The 26737-nt window shown below is 43.8% G+C and overlaps 1 protein-coding gene and 1 pseudogene across 5 annotated transcripts in view; one reads left to right on the top strand and one right to left on the bottom strand.

Moving 5' to 3' along the window:
• The window catches only part of CTPS2 (CTP synthase 2), a 100826-nt gene that overhangs the window by 49058 nt on the left and 25031 nt on the right, over positions 1–26737 (bottom strand). For all 5 annotated transcript variants that reach the window (XM_028092576.2, XM_088028859.1, XM_028092577.2 and 2 more), the window contains exons 7-13: positions 26201–26281; positions 23385–23536; positions 19009–19141; positions 17116–17204; positions 15861–15955; positions 13482–13544; positions 13333–13376 (exon numbers count right to left, since the gene is read on the bottom strand). In XM_028092576.2, the coding sequence (XP_027948377.1) occupies positions 13333–13376; positions 13482–13544; positions 15861–15955; positions 17116–17204; positions 19009–19141; positions 23385–23536; positions 26201–26281 (657 nt within the window). The remainder of the gene's footprint in view (positions 1–13332; positions 13377–13481; positions 13545–15860; positions 15956–17115; positions 17205–19008; positions 19142–23384; positions 23537–26200; positions 26282–26737) is intronic.
• Positions 6520–7323, top strand: LOC114200450 (mitochondrial fission factor pseudogene; annotated as a pseudogene).

Genomic DNA, 26737 nt, shown 5'->3' with positions numbered 1-26737 from the left:
TTTTTTTTTAAGAAAGGCTGAGAATAGTTCCATGATCTTCACCAAGACTGCAAAGATAGTGTCAGAGGCTTAGAAAGAATTCTGACTTGCCCAACCAACGTCCTTACTCCGGTCTTCCATCAAAATAGCCCTGTTCCTGCTGCCCCTCCCCAGCCACTCAGTGCTCACGTCATTTCCAATTTCAACACTAGTCAACAGCTAGTGAGGAGCGGACTTCAAAGCACAGATACTTGTCTTTAAAGTCACCTCCAGCACTCACTGTGTTTTTTGAATCAATGACCCTCTCAGGAGGTAAAAGCATTATGGGACCAAGAGTCAGTTCTCTCCATCACTGAGGGGGTGGCCTTGGTTCTGGCAAGTAATATTTAAAAGAAAAGGGACAGGAAGACATAGAGCCCTCCCAGCTCTGGCATCTAGGGCTGCTGGGACTCTCAGGATCTGAGAAACAGCTAGCCCTCAAGTTCCACTTACTGAGTCCAGCTTGGGGGAAGGAGGGAGGGGGAGTGTTGGAGAGGAATTTAACCAAAGAAAAGAAAAATTACTTCGAACCCCACCACCAAGAAACAAAGGAAATTTTTATACACAGTGAGGAAATGTTTAAATGCAATCTGTATCATTCTAATTCGATACAAGAGCATTCTTATTGAGTCAAAAACCTTAAACATTTCTAATGACTAGTTCTACTCCACTGCACGGATACCCCATAATAGTCTTAACTATTTGCCCATTGTGAGACATTTCGATTGTTGCCAGTTCTGATTCTTCTAAATAATGCTATAATGAGTACCTGTTCATATCTCCGTCAACATACCACATTTCCTTAGGAGAATTTCTGAGAAGTAAATGTCTGGGTCAGAGGGTATGAGTAATTTTATGGGGTTTGTGAAAGAGACCACCTAACTGATTCTCTGAAAGATTGTATTGATTCAAAAATCTACAAACAGGCAGGAGAACACCAGCTGCACTCTCTAGACAGCATTAGTTGGTCTCATTTTAACAACTTTATTAGTCAAAACAGTGCACATCTTTTATTCATTTCTAGTCTTAATAGGAATCCCCCACTATTTCCCCATTGAGTTTACTGTCTGATATTGGTTTATAAAAGGTAATTTTTCTCTTGTTTAAGAAGTCCCCTTCAGGAGCGCCTGGGTGGCTCAGTTGGTTAAGCGTCTGCCTTCGGCTCGGGTCATGATCCCAGGGTCCTGGGATCGAGCCCCACATCGGACTCCCTGCTCCACAGGGAGCCTGCTTCTCCCTCTGCCTCTGCCTCTTTGTCTCTCATGAATAAATAAATAAAATCTTTTAAAAAAAATAAGAAGAAGAAGAACTCCCCTTCTCCAGGCACCTGGGTGGCTCAGTCGGTTAAGCATCCAAATCCAACTCTTGTTTTTGGCTCAGGTCATGACCTCAGGGTCATGAGATCGAGCCCCACATAGAGCTCTGTGCTCAGTACGGAGTCCACATGTCCCTCTCCCTCCACCCCTCCTCCCACTCATGCTCTCTCTTTCTCTCTCAAATACATAAATAAAATAAAATCTTAAAAAAAAAAAAAAACTCCCCTTCTCTTCCTAGCTTGTTATAAGATTGTGAGCAGGAGGGTTTAGGTTCTGTAGATTGCCTACTGAGCATCTATGGTGATATGGGGGTTCTTTCTTTTGTCTGATCAATATAATGCATCAATTGATTCAATCCCCAGGACAAACACATTGTCCAGTCATGATCGATTATTCCTTAATGCTGTTAAATTAGGCATTCTAATATTTTATTTAAGATTTTTACATCTTTGGAGTGCCTAGGCGGCTCAGTTGGTTAAGCATCTGCCTTTGACTCAGGTCATGATCCCAGGCTCCTGGGATCAAGCCCCACATTGGGCTCCCTGCTCAGTGGGGAGCCTGCTTCTCCCTCTCCCTCTGCTCCTCCCCTTGCTTGTGCTCCCTCTTCCTCTCTGTCAAATAAATAAATCAAATCTTTTTAAATTTAAGATTTTTACATCTTTATTAATAACCAATATTAGTCTATAGTTTTAGGTTTTATTTTTTGTTTGCGGGTGTTTGCTGAGTTCTAATATCTAGGTCATGCTAGCTTCCCATTTTAGCCTATGTTCTGGCTCTCAATTGGCCCCTCGCAGTATAAATATACATTATCTCTTTCAACTCCACCATGTATAAAGCAACTACTATGGGCAAGGCTTTACACAAGATGCCATAAGAGAGGGCGCCTGGGTGGCTCAGATGGTTAAGCGTCTGCCTTTAGCTCAGGTCATGATCCCAGGGTCCTGGGATCGAGGCCCACATCGGGCTCCTGGCTTGGCAGGGAGCCTGCCTCTCCCCCTGCTCATGCTCTCTCTTTCTCTCTCTCTCTCTCTCTCTCTCTCTCTCTGTGTGTCTCAAATGAATAAATAAAATCTTTAAAAAAAAAGAAAAGATGCCACAAGAAATAGAAATTTCTAGACCTCTGAGATCCTAAGTCAGCAAGTCTGGGATCAGGTCAGGGAAAGGCTTAATCGCAAAGGTAGTATTTCCAACTGGGATTTGTAGGAAGAGACTTCAGGGGAACCTGCCGGGAAGCGGCAGCACTGGGCTATCTAAAAGAGAGAAAACACGGGATGTCTGGCTGGCTCAGTCAGAAGAGCATGCAATTCTTGATCTCGGGGTTGTGAGTTTAAGCCCCACGTTGGGTGTAGAGATCACCTAAATAAATAAATATTTTTTAAAAAGATAGAGAAAACACCCCAAGTAAACACATGTGTAAGTACAAGGCAGTTCAGAAACACACATACTACATGTTGGGTGGAAAGGCAGCTACAGGGAATAAAGAGGGCACGCTGGCTTCAGATCATAAAAGTCCTTGGTTGCCATGATAAGCCAAGGTCAGAAAGGGAGTAGAGGGCCGCCTGGGTGGCTCAGTCGTTAAGCGTCTGCCTTTGGCTCAGGTCATGATCCCAGGGTCCTGGGATCGAGCCCTGCATCGGGCTCCCTGCGCCCCGGGAAGCCTGCTTCTCCCTCTCCCACTCCCCCTGCTTCTCCCTCTCCCACTCCCCCTGCTTCTCCCTCTCCCACTCCCCCCTGCTTGTGTTCCCTCTCTCGCCGTGTCTCTCTCTGTCAAATAAATAAATAAAATCTTAAAAAAAAAAAAAGAAAGAAAGGGAGTAGAAAGGTGTAGGAGTCATAAGGTGATGTGAATGTGTTGCGGGAAGATGAGGTGGCACCAATAAAGAGGTTGCAAGGGGTGGGGACTGGTCACAGAGTGGAGGCTGGGGCTAGGCAGGAGGCCTCCACTGCAAGCGGGGCAAACTGGGAAGGCCTCAAAGGAATGGTGGCAATGCACAGGAAACCCATGGGAGAGATACCTTCTCCACCTGGCTAAGATTTACTGACTTGGACAAATTACCATTTGAGGACCTTCAAGAAGGGTGAAAACGTATGGAGTGTCGTATGTAGTAGGGGTGTATGTACATGTCTACTTCGCTGGCTTTCTTGGCCTAGCTTCCAACGTTGATCTCATCTCCCACATCCAACAGGATTCGCCTGAATTTCCTCTAGAATCAACAGTACCAGCACTTTGTCAACCACAAAACTTCAATCCTCACTACACTGCAGGCTCCGCCAGGGCAAGGACCCTGGGATCATGACCCGAGCCGAAGGCAGATGCTTAACAACTGAGCCACCCAGGCACCCCTCTACTCCCTTTCTGACCTTGGCTTATCATGGCAACCAAGGACTTTTATGATCTGAAGCCAGTGTGCCCTCTTTATTCCCTGTAGCTGGCTTTCCACCCAAAATGTAGTATGTGTGTTTCTGAAAGATCTCTGGTCTTTCACTGATGTACCCCCAAGTCTAGCTCAGAGCCTGGCACATGAGACAGGTTCAAGTGCTATTTGCTGTATGAATGATTCTTGACTATCCAGTCAGTGAATCATTCCATAAAGCTGCTCTGCCAGCCAGATCTTTCTACTCTAACTCCTGCTCCAACCCAGCTCCTTAGATCGCAGACTGAGGCTGCCTTAAGACTCAACCGAGTGCTGTGCCCGGAGTCTTCTCTCCCCTCTCAGCTCTCTTGATCCCATGCCAGCTGAATCTTCCTAAAGCACTCATTCTATTGCAAAGTCTTTGGCAATGAGTACGGTATTTGCATAATATATCACAGTTGACAGGTATTATCTTATTGGTTCCCTAGGGCCTTCAGGATTAATTTTGACACTAATACTCAAGGACCCCCCACAAATCCGTACCAATCTCCCTTATTTCCCTCCACTTCTCTACAGGAGCCGCATGCTTCAGCCAAGCCACTCTGTATTTTATGAGCAAATCTTGGACATTCCGATCTAGCTGATGCCTCCCCTCCTCTCTATGAAGTCTCCCAGGCTTTGACAACCTTCTCTTCTTACTCTAACCCACAGTATTTTTTCCAGATTCTGGATTCTTAAGTATCTAAGGTCTACCTGCGCTGGGCAATACTGTGGCCATTAGATCAGGTGGTCATGGACATTTAAATCAATTAAAATTAAATAACATTTAACGTTCAGTTTCTTGGCCACACTAGCAACATTTCAAGCGTTCCACAGCCCCACGTGGCTAGTGGCTATCATATTGGATGGCACAAATACAGAGCATTCTATCACAGCAGGAAGTCCTAGTTGACAACCCTGCTAGCATTAATGTGGGCACAACGCACGTACTGCCTGTATATTTGGTTATATGTTTCACCAGTGTATGTCTCAAATCCCCAACTAAACTGCAAGCAGGGTTGTCATAGCAGTTCATTTGTAATACACTCTATTTGGAACTGCACTTAAGGAGACAAGCTCTAAATGTAGAGTGATTTTTTTCTTTTTAATAATCTCTTTCCACTAGCATCCAGTTATTTCTACTGCAGAAAAATCTTTCAAGTGGTTGAAATACCTATTCCTAAGGCATTTCCCTTTGAGCTCAAGGTACAAAAGCCTTCAAATACATTAGCTTTGAAGTACTCATTTAGTCATTTATTGTTAAAATTATAGACTACCCTTGTGATTCACTAATGGAGGCTCATTCCAAGCATGGCGCGCCGTCTCCTTCCAAAAAGTAGGCCGGCATAAGGCGGAGGTTTGGGTGGAGAACATGCCCTAGCCATTAGACAGCAGCCATCATGCCTGAAGAATTGTTCTTTCTCCAGATAGAAAGCAGTTTCTATGGCCAACAGCCTAATATCAACTCTGAACCTACTGCCCCCACGGAGACAGGACTAAATGACTATTAGGCTCCCAAACTGGTCCATAAAAGGCTATTTTAGCCTTAGCTGTCTTCTTGGCAGCTGCTTTGATGGGAAGAAAAGTTCTTTAGCCCAAACGAAGCTCCAAAGGACTTCTATAAGACCATTTTGTTAGCTGGGAGATGCTCACTCAATGTCCTAAATGCAAAGCAGTCTTCAAAGTAATAAAAAGTCACCTGAAAGGTTATGCTGAATGGCTGTCCGGGTTTGTTTTAATGCCTCTTAATTTGCTTTCCATATAAAGTTGTTGAAAAATAACATGGGAGAAAAAATATTTCAAACAGCTTCATCTAGAGGTAGGAAAATGTCATGCATTAATTATGCTTAATGTATAACAGAAATTACCCTTCACCTGAATCGACTTTTAATTAGATGTAACTATGCCACAAATCCACTGTGTCAAATGTGAAATTAATTTTGACTTTGAAAATCCCTGGATCAAAAAGGGATAAAAGAAGTCATATCTATGATAACTAAAATTGAAATAGTATCAAATACCACAATCTCAAATGTCCATTTGCATTTGCTTAAAATGCTTCAAATTCCTCACTTTTCCTTACCAATACGTTTACCCAAGTATACATGTGTGTACTGATGTGTATGAAGGTGGAAGACAGATTTTGTTTTCCAAGTGTTGTGTCTTATGGAAATCCAGGGTTTTTTTAGTTACTATTCTCAATAAACAGAAAAGAAATGCTAAAAATTAAGCATATCCACATATCTAAATATTGGATTGAGATCATTCTTCCTATATATGTCTCAAAACCCAAAAATATTCTAAATAGAAAGTACACAATGCCGTGAACTATCCTCCACACGAACTGGAAAGATCTGAAAATCAAAGTCAAGGGTGTCAGCAGCAGCCACGTGATTGATAAAGAGTCAGAATGCAAGTCACCCACAGCTGTGCTCCTGGTAAGCCTTGTCCAGAAAGCAGGTAAGCCTACTTTAACACAAGCCAAAAAATCAGACTCGCTATAGAACCCTAAATATTCAGCAAATTCCCAGAGCCTTCTATTTCGCCTTGTGGATTAAGCAGAGAAATGACACAATAAAATAAATTCTATTCACTCTCTCCTGGTAGTCCCAGAGTCTACTACCTTCACTCTTAGAGAAAAATCTATTTCTCGGCCGCTCCGGCCGGTGGTTTGCCCCAGCGCCGCAGTGCGATCGGCCAACTGCCTCTACGAGCGCCCAGCCAAACGCCTCGGGAAGCCGGCGGGTGGCGGCCCTCGCCGGGGACCCTTCAGCGGGCCCAGGGGGACAAAGTGGCTCTAAATGTAGCACAGGCACATTGAAGCAAGTTAAAGGATTTAATATGAAGCACAGAAGCAGATAGATAGTGCCAAATAGCAAGCTGTAGTTGGTACACATTTAGTGAGTGGGGCAGCATTTCCTTCTCCCACTGCTGCTGAGATGGCGGAGATTAGTCGAATTCAGTATGAAATGGAATACACCGAAGGTATTAGTCAGCAAATGAGGGTCCCGGAGAAATTAAAGGTAGCACCACCAAATGCTGACCTGGAACAAGGATTCCAAGAAGGAGTTCCAAACGCTAGTGTCATTATGCAGGTTCCAGAGAGGATTGTTGTAGCGGGAGATAGTGAAGACATTCCATTTTCAAGACCAGCAGATCTTGACCTTATTCAGTCAACTCCCTTTAAACCTCTGGCACTAAAAACACCACCTCGTGTACTTACATTAAGTGAAAGACCACTAGATTTTCTGGATTTAGAAAGACCTCCTCCAACCCCTCAAAATGAAGAAATCCGTGCAGTTGGCAGGCTAAAAAGAGCGCGCTCTATGAGTGAAAATGCTGTTCGCCAAAACGGACAGCTGGTCAGAGCTGACTCCATGCATGGCATGTCACATATAGATACAACAATTGAAGGAACTTCAGACGACATGACTGTTGTAGATGCAGCTTCGTTAAGACGGCAGATAATCAAACTAAATAGACGTCTACAGCTTCTAGAAGAGGAGAACAAAGAGCGTGCTAAAAGAGAAATGGTCATGTATTTGATTACTGCAGCGTTCTGGCTGCTTAACAGCTGGCTCTGGTTTCGCCGCTAGAGGTAACCTCAGCTCTCAAAAATATTGTCTCAACAGCTGCAAGTATAAAGAATTTGCAAACTTGTTTCTGTCTTTGCATTGTATGCCGTTTTATAGGCCATGCCCTGAACATGTATTTCTTCCAGAAAGGAGGGCGGAAGGACTGATATTTGCAGAAGTCAAGGTATATTTCTCTCACTCAGCTGTAGTCACTTTTAAGCAGATCTGCAGTAACAAACACCTTAAAATTCTCCCTTTGCATGTTTTGTAAATAGGCTCTAGTTTGTTTTTTGAAAGCAATTTTTGCCTCATCAGCTCACACAATTAATTCTTTGAATGGGAGAGAGAGTGCATAGGAAATGGATTTAGAAAAGTATCTGTAGGGCGCCTGGGTGGCTCAGTTGGTTAAGCGACTGCCTTCGGCTCAGGTCATGATCCCGGAGCCCCAGGATCGAGCCCCGTATCGGGCTCCCTGCTCGGCGGGGAGTCTGCTTCTCCCTCTGACCCTCTTTCCTCTTGTGCTCTCTGTCTCTCATTCTCTCTCTCTCAAATAAATAAATAAAAACTTAAAAAAAAAAAGAAAAGAAAAGAAAAGTATCTGTAGAAGAAAAATGGTACTTTATTTTGTCCTGTTTCTCAAACACCATTAGATTGAACAGTTTTGTTAATAGACACTTTTGCATCGACGTTTCAACATTAACACTTCTGAAGTCATGGTCTGGTGTCAGATTTGATAAAGTCAAGGCACTTCATGTTTTCCAGTCACCTTCATTACAGTAATTCCTAACATTTCCAGCAGTTTATCTAATATGTGTGTAAAATGTGTGTTCTTATTTTTATTTTAGTTTTGCAGATGGTTTTCTATAAAGTATGTTTTTACTAAGTCCCTGTGTGAATGATTTAAAAAACTACAGAATAAGGTACAAATGTAGTATATTTAATAAACTGTCAACTAAAGAAAAAAAATCTATTTCTCCTTTTGTGTGTACAAGAGATACCTCCTCTTAGAGCTCTCTCCCAGATGCCCTTGTGTCTACTGCTGGAAGAGACATTTACATGGTAAAAGGCAAATCTCCATCTGTAAGGGTTATCTCCCACTCTGTACCAGGAAGAGGATGACTAAATCTCTAGAAACTCACATGAATGTAGAAAGCAAGGATTTAAATCTGCATCACAATCATACCCTTGTTTCCTGTGTTTTTCCAGGTAACCCCCCCAAAACTTGCTCCCCACTCCCAACATCATCTTTTGTCTTTAGCTGGAGAGGTTATTTAACATGATGGTTTGGGCCATTTGGTTTTCCTGGGCTTCTCCCATGTACGCAGGAGGTAAACAGGTTATTAAGCTTTCTTTGTTTTTGTCCTGTTAATCTTTTATGACGGAGGGGTCTCAGCCAAGAACCTAGAAGGGGGGGAGTAAAAATTATTTTTCCTCCTCCACACCTATGAAACAGATTTTAGCAGCAAATATACCCAAAGGAGGCTCCTGGTTTCCAAATCATTTACTTTTTTAGCTGGAAAGGCCAGAATGACCATTACCCACTGTAAGTCATTGTTACTTGCTCAAGTTTAACTGATTTCCCCAGGCTACCTGGTATCGGCTGCCTGATGAGTCTCTTCGCTTAGCCCTTCTCCTTAAGAGGACTTCTCACAATCAGCACAAATGCTGCCTCTTAAGGCTATTTTTCTCCAACAAACTGATCACAGGCCATAAAGATGTTCAGTAGCAATTAGGTTTTATTGTTCCCATCTCACTTATGAGTATAGAAGCTATCAAAATGCAAAATGCACAGATCCTCAGACTTAGTAATTCCCCTTCTAGGAACGCATGCCGTAGAAATGCGCATGCATGGGCCGCAAGGACATATGCACAGGGATACTAATTTGCAACATGATTTAAAGTTGCAAAATAATGGACACGTATTCATCAGTGTGAGACTGGTTAAATAAATGATGCATACAGCAGGGAAGCATGTGGAAGTTCCCTGTGCACTGACAGGGAGTGATGCGCACAAAAAGCAAGGGGGCAAAAAAAAAAAAAAAAGCCAGGGGGCACAGTGTCTCAAGCATGCTAGCCAATGTATTTGTTAAAAAGGAAACAGATATCCATATACGTGTGCCCGCGCGCACACGGGCAAACACACACACACACACACACACACACACACACAGTGCAAAGAATAGTCCGCAAAGAATTAACCTTGCCAAAGCTATCTAACAGTGGCACCTACTGGTCAAAGCACTTCCTAGCACACACTACCCCCGCCCCCCCAAATCACTTCCTATCCCAAAGTATTATCTTAGGAAAGAAAACCCATGATTTGCCTGCACAGCCATTTCAGCCATTAGTCAAGAAATATGTTTATAATAAAGCTTCATAAGGAACTCTTCACTAGTATTAGGTCTTCTGAGCATAGAACTTAAAAGTACCATCTGGCTGGGAAGTTATGGTTCATTATGGTCTGAATTGCAAGCTATAAAAAGAGTGAGGAATATCTCTATATCCGTCCACGGAGTGATCTCCAGCGTATAATGTTAAGTTAAAAAAGCAAGAAAGAAAAAAGCGTGCAGAGCATGCTACCATTTATCTAAGAAGGAGAGCGGGTTACAAGTAGATATATAGGTTTGCTTATATTTTTTAAATGGAAAGATAACCTGTTAAAAAAAGAAAGAAAGACAACCTATTAAAAAACAGAATTAATGACTACCATAAAGGAAGGGAAGGAACAGGATGGAGGAGAGAAGAACGGAAGTGGGTTTCTTAAAATCAGCGGTTCTCCGGTTTTGCCCGCACCCCCACGGGATGTTTGGCTGGAATTTTTAGTGTCACAACGGGGGGTTGGGAGGAGTGTACTACTGACACCTAGTGGGTAGAGGCCAAGGATGCTCCTGAATATTCTACAGTGCACAGGACAGCACCCCACCACAAAAAATAATCCGGCCCCAGATGCCCATAGTGCAAACTGTATATCTAATGGGGGACTTGTATTTAGAATACATAAAGAACTCTTACAACCTAATAATACAAAGACAAATAACCCAGCTCAAAAACAGGCAAAGGACCTGAATAGACATTTCCCCAAAGATGATATACAAGTGGCCAATAATCACATGAAAAGATGCTCAATATCCTCAGCCATCAGGGAAATGCAAATCAAAGCCACAGAGAGACACAACTTCACACCCACTGGGATGGCTATAAGCAAAAAGTCAAATAGTAATGGGGCCTTTGGCTGGCTCAGTCAGTACAGCACACAACTCTGGATCGCAGGGTTGTAAGTTCGAGCTCCATGTTGGGTGTAAAGATTACTTAAAAATAAAATCTTTTTTTTTTTAAGATTTTATTTATTTATTTCAGAGAGAGAGAGAATGAGAGACAGAGAGCACGAGAGGGAAGAGGGTCGGAGGGAGAAGCAGACTCCCCGCCGAGCAGGGAGCCCGACGCGGGACTCGATCCCGGGACTCCAGGATCACGACCTGAGCCCAAGGCAGTCGCTTAACCAACTGAGCCACCCAGGCGCCCCTTAAAAATAAAATCTTAAAAAAAGAGAGAGAGAGAGAGAGACAAAACAAGTGTTGAGGATGTGAAGAAACTGGGATCCTCACATACTGCTGGTGGGAATATAAGTTGTTGCAGCCGCTGTAGAAAACAGTGGGACGGTTCCTCAGAAGCTTAAACATACAGTCACCGTACGACTTACAATTCCACTCCTAGGTGTATATACCCAAATGAAATAAAGATATGTCCACAGCACAACTTGTATACCAGTGATCATAGCAGCATTATTCATAAGTGTCAAAAAGTAGAAATAACTGAAATGTCCATCAATGGATGAAGGAATTAATAAAATGTGTTGTGTTCCATCTAATGGAATATGATTCAGCAATGAAAAGAAACAAAGTACTTATAGATGCTATAACATAGACAACCTTGACACCATTATACTAAGTGAAAGAAGTCAGTCACAAAAAGCCACGTATTGTATGATTTCATTTACATGAAATGCCCAGAATAGGCAAATCCATAGAGACCCAGAACAGATTAATGGTTACCTAGAGCTGGGGGTGAGAGTAGGTTGGGGGTGTCAGCTAAGGGGTGTGAGGTTTCTTCTGACATAATGAGAATGGTCCGAAATGGATTGTGATGATGGTGGCAGAGATCTGTGAATATGCTAAAAGCCATTGAATTATGGACTTCCAAATGGCTAAATTTTATGGTATGTAAATTATATCTCAATAAAACTGTTTAAAGAAAAGTGATCACGGGGCGGGGGGGGGGGTACCTGGGTGACTCAGTCAGTTGAACGTCTGCCCTCAGCTCAGGTCATGATCCCAAGGTCCTGGATCAAGCCCCGCATTGGGCTCCCTGCTCAGCGGGGAGTCTGCTTCTCCCTCTCCCTCTGCCCCAGCTCATGCTCTCTCTCTCTCAAATAAATAAAATCTTTAAAAAAAAAAAAAAGTGATCACACGGCACCTAGCTGGTTCAGTAAGAAGAACATGCGACTGTTGATCTCGGGGTTGTGAGTTCGAGCCCCACACTGGGTGTTGACATTACAAAAAAAATAATAATAAATAAACTTAAGAAAAAAAAACGATCACAAGGGAGAGGTATGCACTCTGACAGAGGTGGGCACGAGGCACAGAAGGCAGAGGCAAGGAAAGACCGGAGATCAGGACAGCCTTCCCAGGATGAATAGGAAGTTGTCAGTCATCGGTTTGGTTTACTTTTTTAATTAAATTCTTCACTGGTTTCATTGACATTCCAGGGGAAGGGAGACTGCAGGAAGGGGGATATGTCAGGTATAGGGAATCTCAGGATACATCTAAAAATACCGTTCAGATTGTGCAAATATAAACCCTAAGCATGGGAGGGACAGGGACACCTCAACTTGAATTACAGTAGCCCCCCCTTATCCATGGTTTCATACTGTCGGAGGGTCAGGATAGCCTGATGCCACTACATCACGGTGCCTGTGGCACTCCCCCACTTCACCTCACCACACAGCCCTCATCATCACGAGAAGGGTGAGTGCAGCCCAGTAAGACATTCTGAGAGATAGTGAGAGACCACACTCACATAACTTTTATTATAGAGTATAATTATAATTGCCCTATTTTATTATTACTTATTGTTGTTCATCTCTTGTTGTGCCACATTTATGAATTAAACTCTATCATAGGTATGGACGGGTAGGAAAAAATAGAGTATATATATGGTTGGGTACCACCCACACTTTCGGGCATCCACTGGGGGTCTTGGCACGTCTTCCCCACAGGTAAGGGGACCTACTGTAGCAAAGCCACAGGTGACCGAGCACAGTGGCCTTCAGTCCCAGCCAAGAACCTTGGACTGAATATTTTCTAGGAAAAAGAATCAGTGAAAGATGAGGAGCAGCACAAGAAAGGTCGTCACCTTTGTTTTAGAAAGGCAGATGACCGTCAATGTGAAAACTAGACAGGCAGGAGACGAGTCTGGAGACAGGACAGCCCATTTATTTACGTGAGCGGTTGGTTATAAAGTATTGTCACAGTGCAGTTAATCCTTTCCTAAACATGAGGCTTGAGAACTGCTGCAAAAAGGAATCAGTCCGGGACTGTGTTTCTTCAAGGCACAGCTGACAAGAGGGACTATTGAGAGCAGAGCTGTTTCATATAAAAATAATAGTAGCAGTATTAATAATAGTAATAAAATCATATCCAATTTAAAATGTCCTGATGTGGTAAGGAAAACATAACAATAATTTCCCCTTATGCGTTTAGGCCAGAGCTAGAAACAAAATGACAATGACCCGGGGCACCTGGGTGGCTCAGTCGTTAAGCGTCTGCCTTTGGCTCAGGTCATGATCCCAGGGTCCTGGGATCGAGCCCCGCATCGGGCTCCCTGCTCAGCACGGAGTCTGCTTCTCCCTCTCCCACGCCCCCTGCTTGTGTTCCCTCTCTTGCTGCGTCTCTCTCTGTCAAATAAATAAATAAATAAAATCTTTAAAAAAAAAAATGACAATGACCCAACCCAGAAAGATAAGCCACTTACCACAGGAACACGGGCATTTGGCTCAAATTCTGTGGAACCGGCACCTGAGGATGAGGAAATGAGGTCAATAATTCACCAGTATTGCTGAAAAATAGTTTAAGTAATAAGAATTTTTTAAATAAAAGGGTATTAGCAAATAGCAGGCCTACCTTTCAAGTTAAGGCAGTTTCTTGCAAATTCTATCACAGCTAGTTGCATCCCAAGGCAAACTCCTGTTTGAAAAAGCATATGTATAAAGCAAATGAACATATTTTGTATGACTTCGTATTTCCTGTTCATTTGTTTACTGCCCATCTCCTTCCTCTAGAACGCAGGCTTGGAGAGAGCAAGACTGCCTGCCGGGTTCACTGCTGTGCCCTCTGCACTCAGAACACCGGTGGCCGGGGGCAGGAGGGGAGATTAGACCACCTGGACTTGAGGAAGAAGGAATTCGAGGTCAGAAAAGGGCAAGAGAAGACAGGGCAAAGGTCCCAAAGGCAAATCTGCCTCCTTCCAAATTTGCCTCTAACTCGAGGCGTATGCATGGGATGCAGGCCTGACCCAGAGCACGTGATTCCTTCCAAGAACGTCTACCAACACCCCGACTCAAGAGGGAGACTTGAGGGCGCCTGGGTGGCTCAGTTGGTTAAGCGACTGCCTTCGGCTCAGGTCATGGTCCTGGAGTCCCTGGATCGAGTCTCGCATCGGGCTCCCCGCTCAGCGGGGAGTCTGCTTCTCCCTCTGACCCTCCCCCCTCTCGTGTGCTCTCTCTCTCTCATTCTCTCTGTCTCAAATAAATAAATAAAATCTTAAAAAAAAAAAAAGAGGGAGACTTGATACTCCCTCCTCTCAGACGGCAGCCTGAGGCTAGCCAGCAGGCTGGGATCAAAGGAGTGCGAAGTCTGTGCCAGGCTGCTAGGCGCAGGACAGCCCTCCAACCTCACTGCAGGAGAACGGCAGCAGCTGGGGGAAGTTGGCATCTCCACTGCGGGCTTGAGCATGCTGGCAAGCAGGGAACGGGGGTGCAAGATGGAACGGAACAGAGAACTCAATAAGGAGGAAAACAAACACCTGTGTAGCCCCCAGCTGCTGCCACAGGGATGGGCCCTTCACCCATCTCCACATCCACCCGTTCTCTCCACTCAACAGATGCCAAGGAACATTCCAGATGTTTTTATAGACATAGCTAAGGTATACAAGGGACTCATCAGAAAAGGGCAATCAGTACAGTTGGCACACTAGAGCAAAAGTTGGTGAGCACGAAACAGCTGAGTGCTTTGGGGGAGGAACTTCAGCAAGTTCCAAATGGCTAAGACATAAAGAGATGCTGTGTTAAATAAGAGAAAGCTGAAGAGTTTCAAACTATTCTATATGGCGAAAACTATCTGAAGAACACTAACCACGTTTAGACAAAAACCAAACAAGATTACTTCAGAAGAAAACAGCGGCCCAGAGGAGCTTACATGGGTAAAACAAAGCAACGTATCCAGGTATCTAACTACTCCCCGCTTCTCTTTTGAAAATGGATCCCAAGTGGAGAGCGTGTAGGAAGCTATTCAGAGGACAGGAGGCAGTGGGGAAAATGAACAATCTGCTGATATTGTAAAAGCCACAGAAGCCAGTCCATTCGGTCATAAACCCACCAGCACAGTGAGAAACACAGCCTCTCCCCCACTTCCCTTCCCACACCACCACCCCTGCCCGAATCCCCAGCTGCAGAGCTGCCTTTCCCCCACTGAGGGGCCGTTTCATCTGGTTCACTGGTCCAGAAGCAATGCTTTAAAGTTTGAACGAAAGGGGCGCCTGAGTGGCTCAGTGCGTTCAGCATCTGCCTTCAGCTCAGGTTATGGTCCCCGGGTCCTGGGATCGAGCCCCACATCGAGCCCCACGTCAGGCTCCCTGTTCAGTGGGGAGTCTGCTTCTCCCCCTGCCCCTCCCCACTGCACTGCTCTCTCACTCATGCTCTCTCTCCCTTGAACAAATAAATAAAATCTTTTATAAATAAATAAATAAATACATACACACATAAATAAATAAAATTTGAACAAAGACATTACAAAAAGACCTGGCTCTACCAAATTTTAGCAGAACTCTTCCTGTGATGTAGGATGGTCTCTTCTAGCTCGAAGTGGTGAAAAGATGTATTCGGGTGAAAATGGGAGAAGGTAAGGGCAGGTGTACACAGCGACTTCTCCCAGCCTCTTGCTACCCAACCAGAACGGTGCTAAGTTCTCCCAGGTCAACAGCCTTTTCTACAAAGGGCCAGACAGTAAAGATTTTAGGCTTTGCAGGCTGTAGGCCTCGAACTCTGCCACTGCACCATAAAAGCAGCCACAGACAATATGTAAACAGATTGGTGTCACTCCAATAAAATCTTATTTACAAAAACAGGACAGAGTTTGCTGGCCCCTGTGGTGGACTATTTGGCACCTGAATATGCAAATCTGAGTTCACACCTTTCATGTTAACAAACCCTATGAAGTGTTACCCCTACTACATATCAACAATCCAATCAACTCATAGTTAGGATGCATAAACATGAGTTTTACCCAGGAAAGGGATCTTCTTTGCCCGTGCCCAAGAAATGGCCTGGAGTTTTCCCAACGTTCCTCGGATTCCGAAGCCTCCCGGCACAAGAACACCACTGCAATCAACACAAGACGAGGGTGAATTTGACATCGTTTTTCTTTTTAAAACTCTTATTTTCAGGGCGCCTGGGTGGTTCAGTTGGTTAGGCGGCTGTCTTCAGCTCAGGCTGTGATTCTGGAGTCCCGGGATCGAGTCCCACGTCGGGCTCCCAGCTCAGCAGGGAGTCTGCTACTCCCTCCGGCCCTTCCCCCCCTCATGCTCTGTCTCTCTCTCAAATAAATAAAATCTTAAAAAAAAACAACTCTTATTTTCAGCCAGTCAGGCTTACTGACCCCAAGCCCAACACTTGGCATGCTTGCTAGAGAATATGCTTGAGGTCTATTTTCAGAATTGACCACATGATTTCACATCCTGAACTTTCTTCCTGAAATCCTCCCAATGTTATGAAGAAGAGACAATACTTTTTCACAACTGACTTCGATATATATATTTTCCGATAGGTCTTTGTGGTATGTGAGCATAGTGACTGAGAAACTCAATTCGATTACAAATGCCACTGAAGTATCTGAATAAAAAAAGGTTAAGGTTCTTTTAAAAGCACTATTAGAAAAACGTTAAGATCTCTTGCATAATCAGAAAGAGGTAAACTGGTAAAATCAGCCTAAGATTTCAATTGCTAATTAAATAGTGGCACATGAAAGTCTCCTGGCTAGGAGACACTTTAGAGACATTTTAGGCAAACACTCATTGAAAAAGACAAGACTTCAAGAACTAACTGGGAGGGTCATTCTACCCTCACAACATGGTGTTGCCCCCCAAAGTTCTGTTGACTACTTATAAAATAAAACCTAGACTCAAATGATGTAAAAAAGAAAATATAACCAAGAAGGAAGTGTTGCATCCTTGTACTTTAATTGTGCATCTGTAAGATCTATTTCTCTATCTTTCAGCAGAATCAACCCACTTTCTCCCCGTACAGGATCCCCATAGTCCCCTGAAATAAAACCCATTTCCACTGCACATGCCATGAACATGAATGTGGCACGTATCAAAGTAAATGAGGTGAGGACGCAGCATGTCCACCCTTAATGACCATGACTACGGTAGACTACCTTTCAAAAATGCACAAAAATTAGGAATTGGGGTCAATCAAATCGTTATGGGAAAAGCACAATGGCATTCTCCTAATTGCCATGGACAGTCCTCGGCACTCACTCAGCTTTGCACAGCTTCTGCCAAGCTTCATGGAATTTCACAGGGTCCTCAGTTTCGGTGGTCTGCTCCAGATCAATGGAGTCTATGTACTAAAAAAAATATCCAATAGATTAAAAGAACATTTAAGAAAAGTAGATACTCAAAAATACTCGAGGCATCTAACACTCTGACCCAACTATTCAATAACTACTCATTTTGCAAACACTGCACTGGTCACTTAGGATAGAAAAGCACAATCTCGGGCTTGGGGCTCTTATCTTCCAGGAAGACTACAGAACCAAATACACAGGCACACACACCATAGCACGGTAGTGGCTATGATGGGCAAAGAGAATGCTGTGGAAATAAGTAGGAGCCACACTTAATCTAGACCTTGACATGGCAGGAAAGATGGGAAGAAGCACCATCGGGGAAGGTCTCTAGGGAGGTAATGTCCGAGCAGCTCAGCCCCTCGAGGATGAGCCTGTGTGTGCATGTTGGGAGGCTGGCGGGAAGGCGTGTGGGAGACACAGGGAGGAGGGGAGCAAAGGAACAGCTTGTATGAAACCTCAGAGGAAAGAGACAAAGGGGTGGTCACTCGGGGGCCCTCAAAGCAGACTCCACCAAAGGAGAGGAGAAGTTTACACTTGAAGCCACTGGAAGGTCTTAAGGAACAGAGAGAACAGAGAAAGATTTTAGAAGGATCACGGTGCTATGAGGTGGAAAATGGAGGGAAGACAGCAAACCAGTCAGGAAGCTGCTGCAGTAAGCCAGGCGAGGTAAACACAGGAGCAAAGTGGTCTAAAAAGAATATGATGAGACCATGTTCAAATAGTACTTCGTGGAAGCAAATGTCAACAAATTCTGTCAACTGAAAAATCATATATGACGACTCCTATGTACATAACAGTTCCTATTGACCTGTATTATTTTAGTGTTTATTTTGTAAAAATTATTATCTGAATACATCTTAACATACAGACTTTTAAGGCTTTATGAAATTGGTAATCTAACAATTTTTCTATTCCTCTTTTCTTTTCTCTACAAGGGGCTGGGGGACTTGGAGGAGCAGGAAGAGCAGGAAGTGAAGTGTTCCTTGGAAAGGCACAAATAAAAAGTGATTACAGGGGCGCCTGGGTGGCTCAGCTGGTTAAGCGTCAGGCTCTTGATTTTGGCTCAGGTCATGATCTCACGGTTGTGAAGTCAAGCCCCGCATTTGGCTCCTTGCTCAGCAGGGAGTCTGCTGGAGATTCCCCCCACCCTGCCCCTTCCCTCGTGCTCTCTAGCTCTCAAAAATAAATCTTTTTTAAAAAAGCAATTAGGACGGGAGGAGGCTAGAAAAGGTGAAAGAAAATTCAGATAGGTCCTAAGTTGGAAGTTACTAAATTTCTTAGATGCATACATGTATCCTTTTGCTCATTATATAAATACTTCAACATTTAAATCAAGATAATAAGTCTGGCTTAAACCATGGCATACCTATATAGAATATCATTAAACATAACATATATACGTATGTCTAGAAAGATACGCATCAAACTGGGAGCGACAGGTATAGCAGAGAAGTAGGATTTCAGGGAGGAGGGATCTTTGGCTTTCTGCATCTTACACGATGCTTTGTGTAAATTTCCTACACTGAGCATGTACTACTTCTATATCTAACAAAGACAAAGAATATACTCAAGCTATATATATAAGGTCCCCCAGACTTCATCCCATACACTTTTTCCCTTTGCTGACTTTGCTTTGTATCCTCTCACTGTATTAAATCTTAGCCACAAGGCAGGCAATATGCGGAGTACTGTGAGTCCTCCTGGTGACATCAATCCTGGCGGAAGTCTTGGGGACCCTTCAACACAACAGGAGATACCGCAGTGAGTGACTGAAATATGCGGAAGACCAGCAGGGGCTCACCATCAGATTCAATTTGTGGTTGATGGCCAAGGCTGAATGTTCCAGGGCTTTGAACACAGAGGCGTAGCAGTCCCTGAGCTTGGTGTATTTGCCAACCAAGGCTATGGAGCACGTTTTCTGCAGCCTTTCATACCTGAGATGAAAGACAAGTTTAAGGGTTATATGCATGTAATATAACATCACAAATATAATGAGAGCCACTGTTCTTATCCCAAGGCACTTCTTAAAACCTTAAGGGCAGATGAGCCTCGAACCTGATGTACTTGACTCAAATCCCCACTCCACCCCCAGTGAATGAAAATCTGTGTGTCGACAGATTGCAAAATCATAAGCAACCCCAATGTTGGCTGACATAAGCAGGCACAGACATAAATCCAAGGAAAGTGTATCAGAGAAACAGTTAAAAGCATTAAAAATAAAAAAGGTCTCCCCGTCTCATAAACATGAGCTGTCTTTAAATTCATTTATAAGGTGACACTGTATAAGAAAATGCATTCTGAATGTCAACAGGAAACACTTCAATATTAACTTTGTAAGGTGACATTATATAAGAAAATGCAATCAAACTGTCTACCTTAAAAATGGTTACAGTCCCAGCTGGCCCACAAAGGCAGGTTATTCATGGCATGCCTGAAGAATGGCACTAAGAGAACTACAGAAAATATTACAAGCCATTTGGATCATTTTTATGAGAAAATTCCATTCTACATAAGATGCCCAATCACATTTTACCACTAAAGACACAATGTTTATTGTTGCTTTGTTAGGAAACCTGTACATGAAAATTGTCTGAATTGTCTGGTCTGGTACTAAGTATGTAGAAACGTCATCTTGGAGCTAAAGATGTTTTAGGGCCTGAAAGCAAACCCGTCACCAAACACCTTAGAACAGAAAGGTTACCGTGAGTGGGAACACTCCTCTTTCATACCAGCATCTGCAAAGGGTGCCAGACAAGAATGATTGCACACAGGCTGCGAGGCGAAAAATGCGTAAGCAGCTAAGAAGTTCAAACTGACAGGAAAGGAGACTTTCTACGAAGGTGACTGAAGAACCTCAGAGAAAGCTGCTAAGCCTTTCGATCGCTACTGAATTTTACGTCGCTCAGGAGATTGCATGGCTGCTCATACTTCACCCCATCCCTACACAAAGGACACAGGTGACAAAGCAAGTTGGTATCCAGGCAAGATTCCGATACAACGTCAGAGGGAAATGCTTCCCATGTCAGGTTTGGGCCTGGAGAACTGGTGATCACAACCACATCTGAGCTGACCCCCTGGGCTGAGCCCTTCCCGCCTATTCTCACTCCTCCACTGAAGGAGGGATGTCCACTCTGTTCCCAGGAAGGAAGAAGGACTGGGGTCAACACCACCAGCTCCTCCTACTCACTCAGTCTGATCTATCCAGGGGAGAGGAGGAGTCACTCAGCAGCCGGGGGAGACAGGCCACACATCCCAGGGAAAGGGGCTGCCGTCCAGGAAGGATATGTATCCTGAGTGCACTCCCCTCGTGCTCTTTTTCACCCTCGGGCCTGCAGGCGAGGCTCAGGGGGCCCTGTCCAGACCAGCCGAGCTCTCACCTGCTCTGCACCTAGCCATCAGCTGAGGGGGTCAGCCACTGAGGCTGCTGTGAGCCACTTTGCAGGCCCACCCCACACGCAGGTCCCCAGGGAGGCGAGCCGTCTCCACTTTGGCCTGGGGTCCCAGGCAACCTCTGTCATCCCGTTCAACCAGGGACCCCTGGCCTCTGAACAGCACTGGATCTCCATGAGCAAGGCTACCCTGGTTAAGCGTCAGGCTCTTGATTTCGGCTCAGGTCATGATCTCAGGGTTGTGAGATCAAGCCCCACATCTGGCTCCTTGCTCAGCAGGGAGTCTGCTGGAGATTCTCCCTCTCTCTCTCTCTCCCTCTGCTTGCCTTCTTGCATCTCTCTACAGGCTGTACTGAGGGGACAGTACATACCGTCATTACCAATAAACCAACATCACCACGAGGGACCAATGCTCAATATCCCTTTTGCTTGAAGACTGTGGTGAGCTGAATGGTGGCCCCCAAAAACCTATGTCCCCCAGAACCTGTGGATGTGACCATATCTGGAAGAAGGGTCTTTGCAGATACAATTAAGGATCTCGAGATGAGGTCATCCTGTATTAGGATGGGTCCTAAATCCAAAGACAAGCATCCTTATACAAAAAGAGAAGAGGAGGAAAAAAAAGAGAGAGAGAGAAAAGAAGAGAAGAGGAGAGACACAGAGAAGGCCATGCAATGACAGAGGCAGAAACTGAGGATACCAAGGATTGCCGGCAGCCCCGGAAGCTGGAATGGTCTCTCCCTCAGAGACTCTGGAAGAAACCAATCCTGCTGATGCCTTGATTTTGAACTTCTGACCTCCACAACTGCAAGAGAGTACATTTCTGATATTTTCTGCCACTCAGTTTGCAGTCATTTGTTACAGCGGCCAAGGAAACTAACATGAAGACCAAACACTGGGGGCGCCTGGGTGGCTCAGTCGGTTAAGCGTCTGCCTTCGGCTCGGGTCATGATCCCGGGGTCCTGGGACCAAGCCCTGCGTCGGGCTCTCCGCTCAGCAGGGAGTGTGCTTCTCCCTCCCACTCTACCTCTATGCTCTCTCTCTGGCTCGCTCACTCACTCTCTCAAATAAATAAATAAAATCTTAAAAAACAGACAAACAAACACTGGCTTTTAAAAGCACAGCAGCTCAGAGTATAATTTAGAGCTATTTCCAGTAAAAGGAGTTATATATTAAAATTTCTAGTGTTTAAAGAGGATCAGCCCCAAGCTACTCAGAAAGTTCCCCCAAAGCGACTGATTCCTTAAGCATTCTGGAGGGCAGGGGCTTAACTGTATCATCATGCAAGAAAGTACCTAAGTTCAGAAACTGCACTTTGTTCCTGATTTTACTTGTCCCAGAAATTCTAAGACACTTTTTAAATTTTTAAGTGACAGACTTATAAGTGATCAATCTACTGATCATCTACCAAGGTCAGTGACTTTGTCATCTTCAAACCATTTTAATTATTGTTACCAACCTCAGTAACCAATACTCAGCGCCCAATGTGAGATTAAGGTCTTAAGTGTTTTCTCTCATAATTATCACAATGTGGGTACTAGTATCTCCCTGTTACATATGGATGGGAGAACAAGTCCAGAGAGGTTAAGTAATCCACCCAAACTCACACAGCTAGTGAGAGGAGAAGCTGGGATCTCAGTCCAGAGCACCTGATACCAGAGCTTACTTTTTTTTTTAATTGAAATACAAGTGACAAATAACATTGTATTAGTTTCAGGGATACAACATAATGATTCAATGTTTGTATGTATCACGAAAAGATCACCACAATAAGATCTACTCCTTAGCAACACCAGAGCCGACATTGGTAACCACTGCCTCTTACCTAAGCTGCGTGAAAAGCCAGGCAGTCAGGACTTTATGGAGTGATGCCTTTCTTTTACTAAATGTAGTAAAAGAAAATAGGTGACAGGAATTTAATTTCCATATGACTTCAAATGAGACAAGCCTCGCTGAAATTAATATCGTGGTCTTAAAGCTAGAACCTGTCTGAGGTTTTAATAACAATGCTGCCAGTTAATAACCGCAGGATGGAGCAATAATGATAGAGCCTGAACCTCTCATTCAAAGGGGATTTTCTTTAGGAAATGTTAGTCGTCGTTTTTTTTTTTTTTAAAGATTTTATTTATTTATTTGACAGAGACACAGCGAGAGAAGGAACACAAGCAGGGGGAGTGGGAGAAGGAGAAGCAAGCTTCATGCCGAGCAGGGAGCCCGACGCGGGGCTCGATCCCAGGGAATCATGACTTACGCCGAAGGCAGATGCTTAAGACTTAGCTACCCAGGCGCCCCTAGCCAAGTCTTTAAAGACAAGCAAAACAGGGGCTCCTGGCTGGCTCAGTTGGAAGAGCATGCGACTCTTGATCGCAGGGTCGTTGAGTCTGAGCCCCACATTGGGTGTAGAGACTACTAAAAAATAAATAAGCTTAAAAAAAAACAAGCAAAACAAACAGCAAAAATCTGACATTTAAGCAAGTTTAAAATGTTCGGAAACTGAGAAATCAATCAATCAATCAAAATGCTTCCAGAATTTAAAAAAAAAAATCATTCCAGAATCCAAATTCCTTCAACTCATTTTCATTTAAGTAGAACAAAATCAAAAGCTCCAGAAATCTTCAAAGAATACAGCAAAACACTCGACCAATGTATTAAAGCTTCAGATAAATCCAGACCAAAATATATACATACAGAAAGTCAATGTGACATAGGTATACTTCAAGGTATGTCTCAATCCTACCCCCAAACCCAAGAATTATTAAAGATTACATTAGTAATTCCTTTCACGTACCTGTCAGCCATATTTCTCCACTTGAAAAGCAAATTACTTGCAGAATCACCAATGGGCAGATCCAACCTCTCTTTAAAATATTTAACAATGCCTTGTTCCTCCAGAAGCACAGGCACTCGGTATGTGGATGAAACATCATGGATACATATGACCTGATTAATGATGATAAAACACCATATTTAAATGGAACACCTCAAATATGTCACAAGAATGAGCTCAAGAATGAGCCAAAATTCGAGAGATATGGCAGTTCATTTATACTGATTGAAGAAAAGCAAGAGCCCGGTGACCCAAACAAGAGGCAGAATTAACACAAGCTTACTTTGATCTAATTATAAAACTCTTTGAACTCATTATTCCAATTCTGGAAACATGGATACCATGGTAGAATAATTATACATATATATATATATCTGGTCTTTGTTCTCAATTCCTGGTACAAAGCTTCAAAAACCTTTGGAAATTCCTGAGTGACAGGAGTATCTTTATTATGCTTATGAGGTGACTTATGGTGGCCCCTAGATGGCCTCAGGACGGGAGTTGGTCACTAGAAAACCCACGAAGTTATACTGGAACTTTCAGCCACCTGACCTCCAAGGATAATAAGGGGGCTGGAGAATGAGTTCAATTAAGTGACCAATGGTTGACTCAATCATCCCTATATAATGAAACTCCCATTAAAAAAAATCTCTAGACACCAAGCCTCAGGGGAGTATTCTGGTTGGTAAATCTACAAATGTACTAGGAGGGTGGCAACACCTGACTCCATGGGGACAAAAGCTCCTGAGCTTGGGATCCTCCCAGGCCTTGCCCTATGTATCTCTTTATCTGGCTGTTCATTTGCACTCTTTATGATAAAATGGTGATAGTAAGTATAACATTTTCCTGAGTTCCATGAGTCATTCTAGAGAATTATCAAACCTGAAGGGGTTATGGGAAGCCCCAAATTTGTAGTCAGCCAGACAGAAGTATAAGTGGCTCAGGGACACTGGAAACTTGTGGCTGGTGACTGAAGTGGGGGGCAGTCTTGTAAAGAACTCAGCCCTCAAATTTGCAGGATCTGACGCTCATTCCAGGTAGTTAGTGTCAGAGTTGAATTACAGGACCCCAGCTGGTGTCAGAGAATTGGTGTTGAAACATGGATGGTCTATGTGTCCATATCCAAGACACATGGCCCAAGGCATCACCTAAGTCCAGGCTACATTGAATATGTACACTGTGTCTTCTAAATATGGGTGTGTGGTTCGTGTGTGTGTGTGTGTGTGTGTGTGTGTGTATTCATTTGTTGCTGTTGCTGCTGCTGGAGTGTTTTCGTCTCCTCCCTTCTTGTGGAAAAATTTCAAGCACACACTGAACCCAGTCAAATTAATTATTACACCTGTTAGAGGAGAACGGCTCCTTTAAATGCCAGGTGGTATGGTTGTTTTTCACACTTACTCTAACGAGCTTTCACCACCCTGTCAAGTACATCCAAGGGACTACCGGCAGGCATTTAAGGATCTGCCACATTCTAAATCAATGCCAAGAAATGTTCTGCTAACTCTATGCGTTCAGTCTTCCCAAATCCATAGCCAAATCCACTCAAAGGTTCTTAAGCTGTTTGGACATCACCAACTTGACACCTATGACTATTATGCCTCACTTGTTCATTCACCAAAGCAATTCAAAGTGCCAAGATGTCACCTATATGAGCTCCAGCCCAACTACTAATTAAAACTAAATCTCTGGGCAGCCCAAACTCCCACAGTGGAAGATGTGGAATGCGGAACTATTTACTCATTTATCCTCCAGGCCAGAGAGAGATTTTTTTCAAGTGTCATGGTAATGACCACATCCATAGAGATGCCTCTGACCCTCCATCCCTTCCTCAGGAAATGAGAGGAGAGGATCTTTAAATGCCAGTTCACCAGGAACCAAGAAACGGGAGCGTTAACTCACATCAGAAAAAACGATATGCTGAAAAATAGCTAATAAGCTAGCCTGTGGACTGCTGGGATAGAACATCCTTCAGAATCTATAGTTCTATTGAAAACAGGCTCTGTATGGTCGGAAATGTGCACTCTTCCCTTCTCAGAGCCCTCAGTAACCCAACTCTGAAAAACGTATCAGGTGGGAGGCTGTGTGCTAGGCTGCCTCCCGAGATACAGAAATCCGAGGAGATGGTTTTTAGGCTTCAAAGAACCCAGGGCTAATCTGAAGAAAACAAAGGGTTTCTGCTAAACTTCACCCTTTTCCTGAGCACCATTCATATCACCTCTTCAACTCCAGCCAACTCCAATCCCTTACACCTAAGCCTTAGGACAAACAAGAGACAGATAACAGAATGAAAGAAAAAGGAAAAAGCTCTCAGATACCCAGGTGGAAAGTCCTGCAGTACAGAGGACTTGAGCCCAAATCACAGTACAGTTTCTTTAGCAAGGAACTGAACTGAGGCCACTGATACACTCAGCAGCAATGGTGTGAATGGGGTCTGGGCAAAGTTACGCTGTAACGTGTACAAAGGAGAAATCGCAGTGAAAGCAGTCAGTGTCCTGGAAAGACAAGACAAACAGGTTTGTCCCTGCAGGTTCGACTGTTAAGTTTTGTCCCTGTGACTTAAGGAATGATGATGCAAAGAAATATGTGATCTACCTAAGGAATCAGGAGTCTCAGATTGTTCACGTCAAGGCAAGGAAGCCGTGGCTGGCTGGATATGAATCTCCCAAAGCTTTCATAAATGCCATGAAAAGTGATACAGTAATTTAAGAGAGGCCAAACATCAGCATCCGTAGAAGTGCCTGCCCGCAAAGCACTAAAAGCTAAAGAGCAGCACTCACCTGTTCGGGTTTCACGTGACAAAACATAGAAATCTTTTCCTTCACAGCCATTTCGATGGGCGTTGAACTTCGGCAGACAATCTGTCAAAGTCAGGTGTGCACAGGTCAGCAAGCAGGAATCCGGCTATTCATGCCACCATTCATTTTCAGGAGGAGGCTATATTAATTTCTTCTTACAACCAGAGACTTGACCAACTAGGTACCTGTTCATTCTGGGCATGCCACTGGACTATTAGAAACACCTGAGTGCTAATATAAGCAAGTATAATCAAACTCAACACAAATCTACCAGTAAGAGCTCAAAATGTCAAGGCATCTCAAATAAACAAGAGTGAAGGCTCACAAATGTTCCCTCTTTAGAGGCTTGGCACGCTTTTTCTCTAAAGGGCCAAACAGTAAACATTGTAGGTTTTGCAAGTCAGGAAGCTCAATTACTCAATTGTATCACTGCAGTACAAAGGCAACTGTGGACAAATGTAAGCAATAGACGGTACCATGTTCTAATAAAACTTTATTTATAGGCAGCAGGCCTGCAGG

The sequence above is a fragment of the Eumetopias jubatus genome, unplaced genomic scaffold (assembly GCF_037043125.1).
Source record: "Eumetopias jubatus isolate StellerSeaLion01/CBP00866 unplaced genomic scaffold, mEumJub1_p1.0 scaffold_11, whole genome shotgun sequence".
Lineage (NCBI taxonomy): Eukaryota > Metazoa > Chordata > Mammalia > Carnivora > Otariidae > Eumetopias > Eumetopias jubatus.
This window is presented reverse-complemented; position numbering and strand designations above follow the sequence as displayed.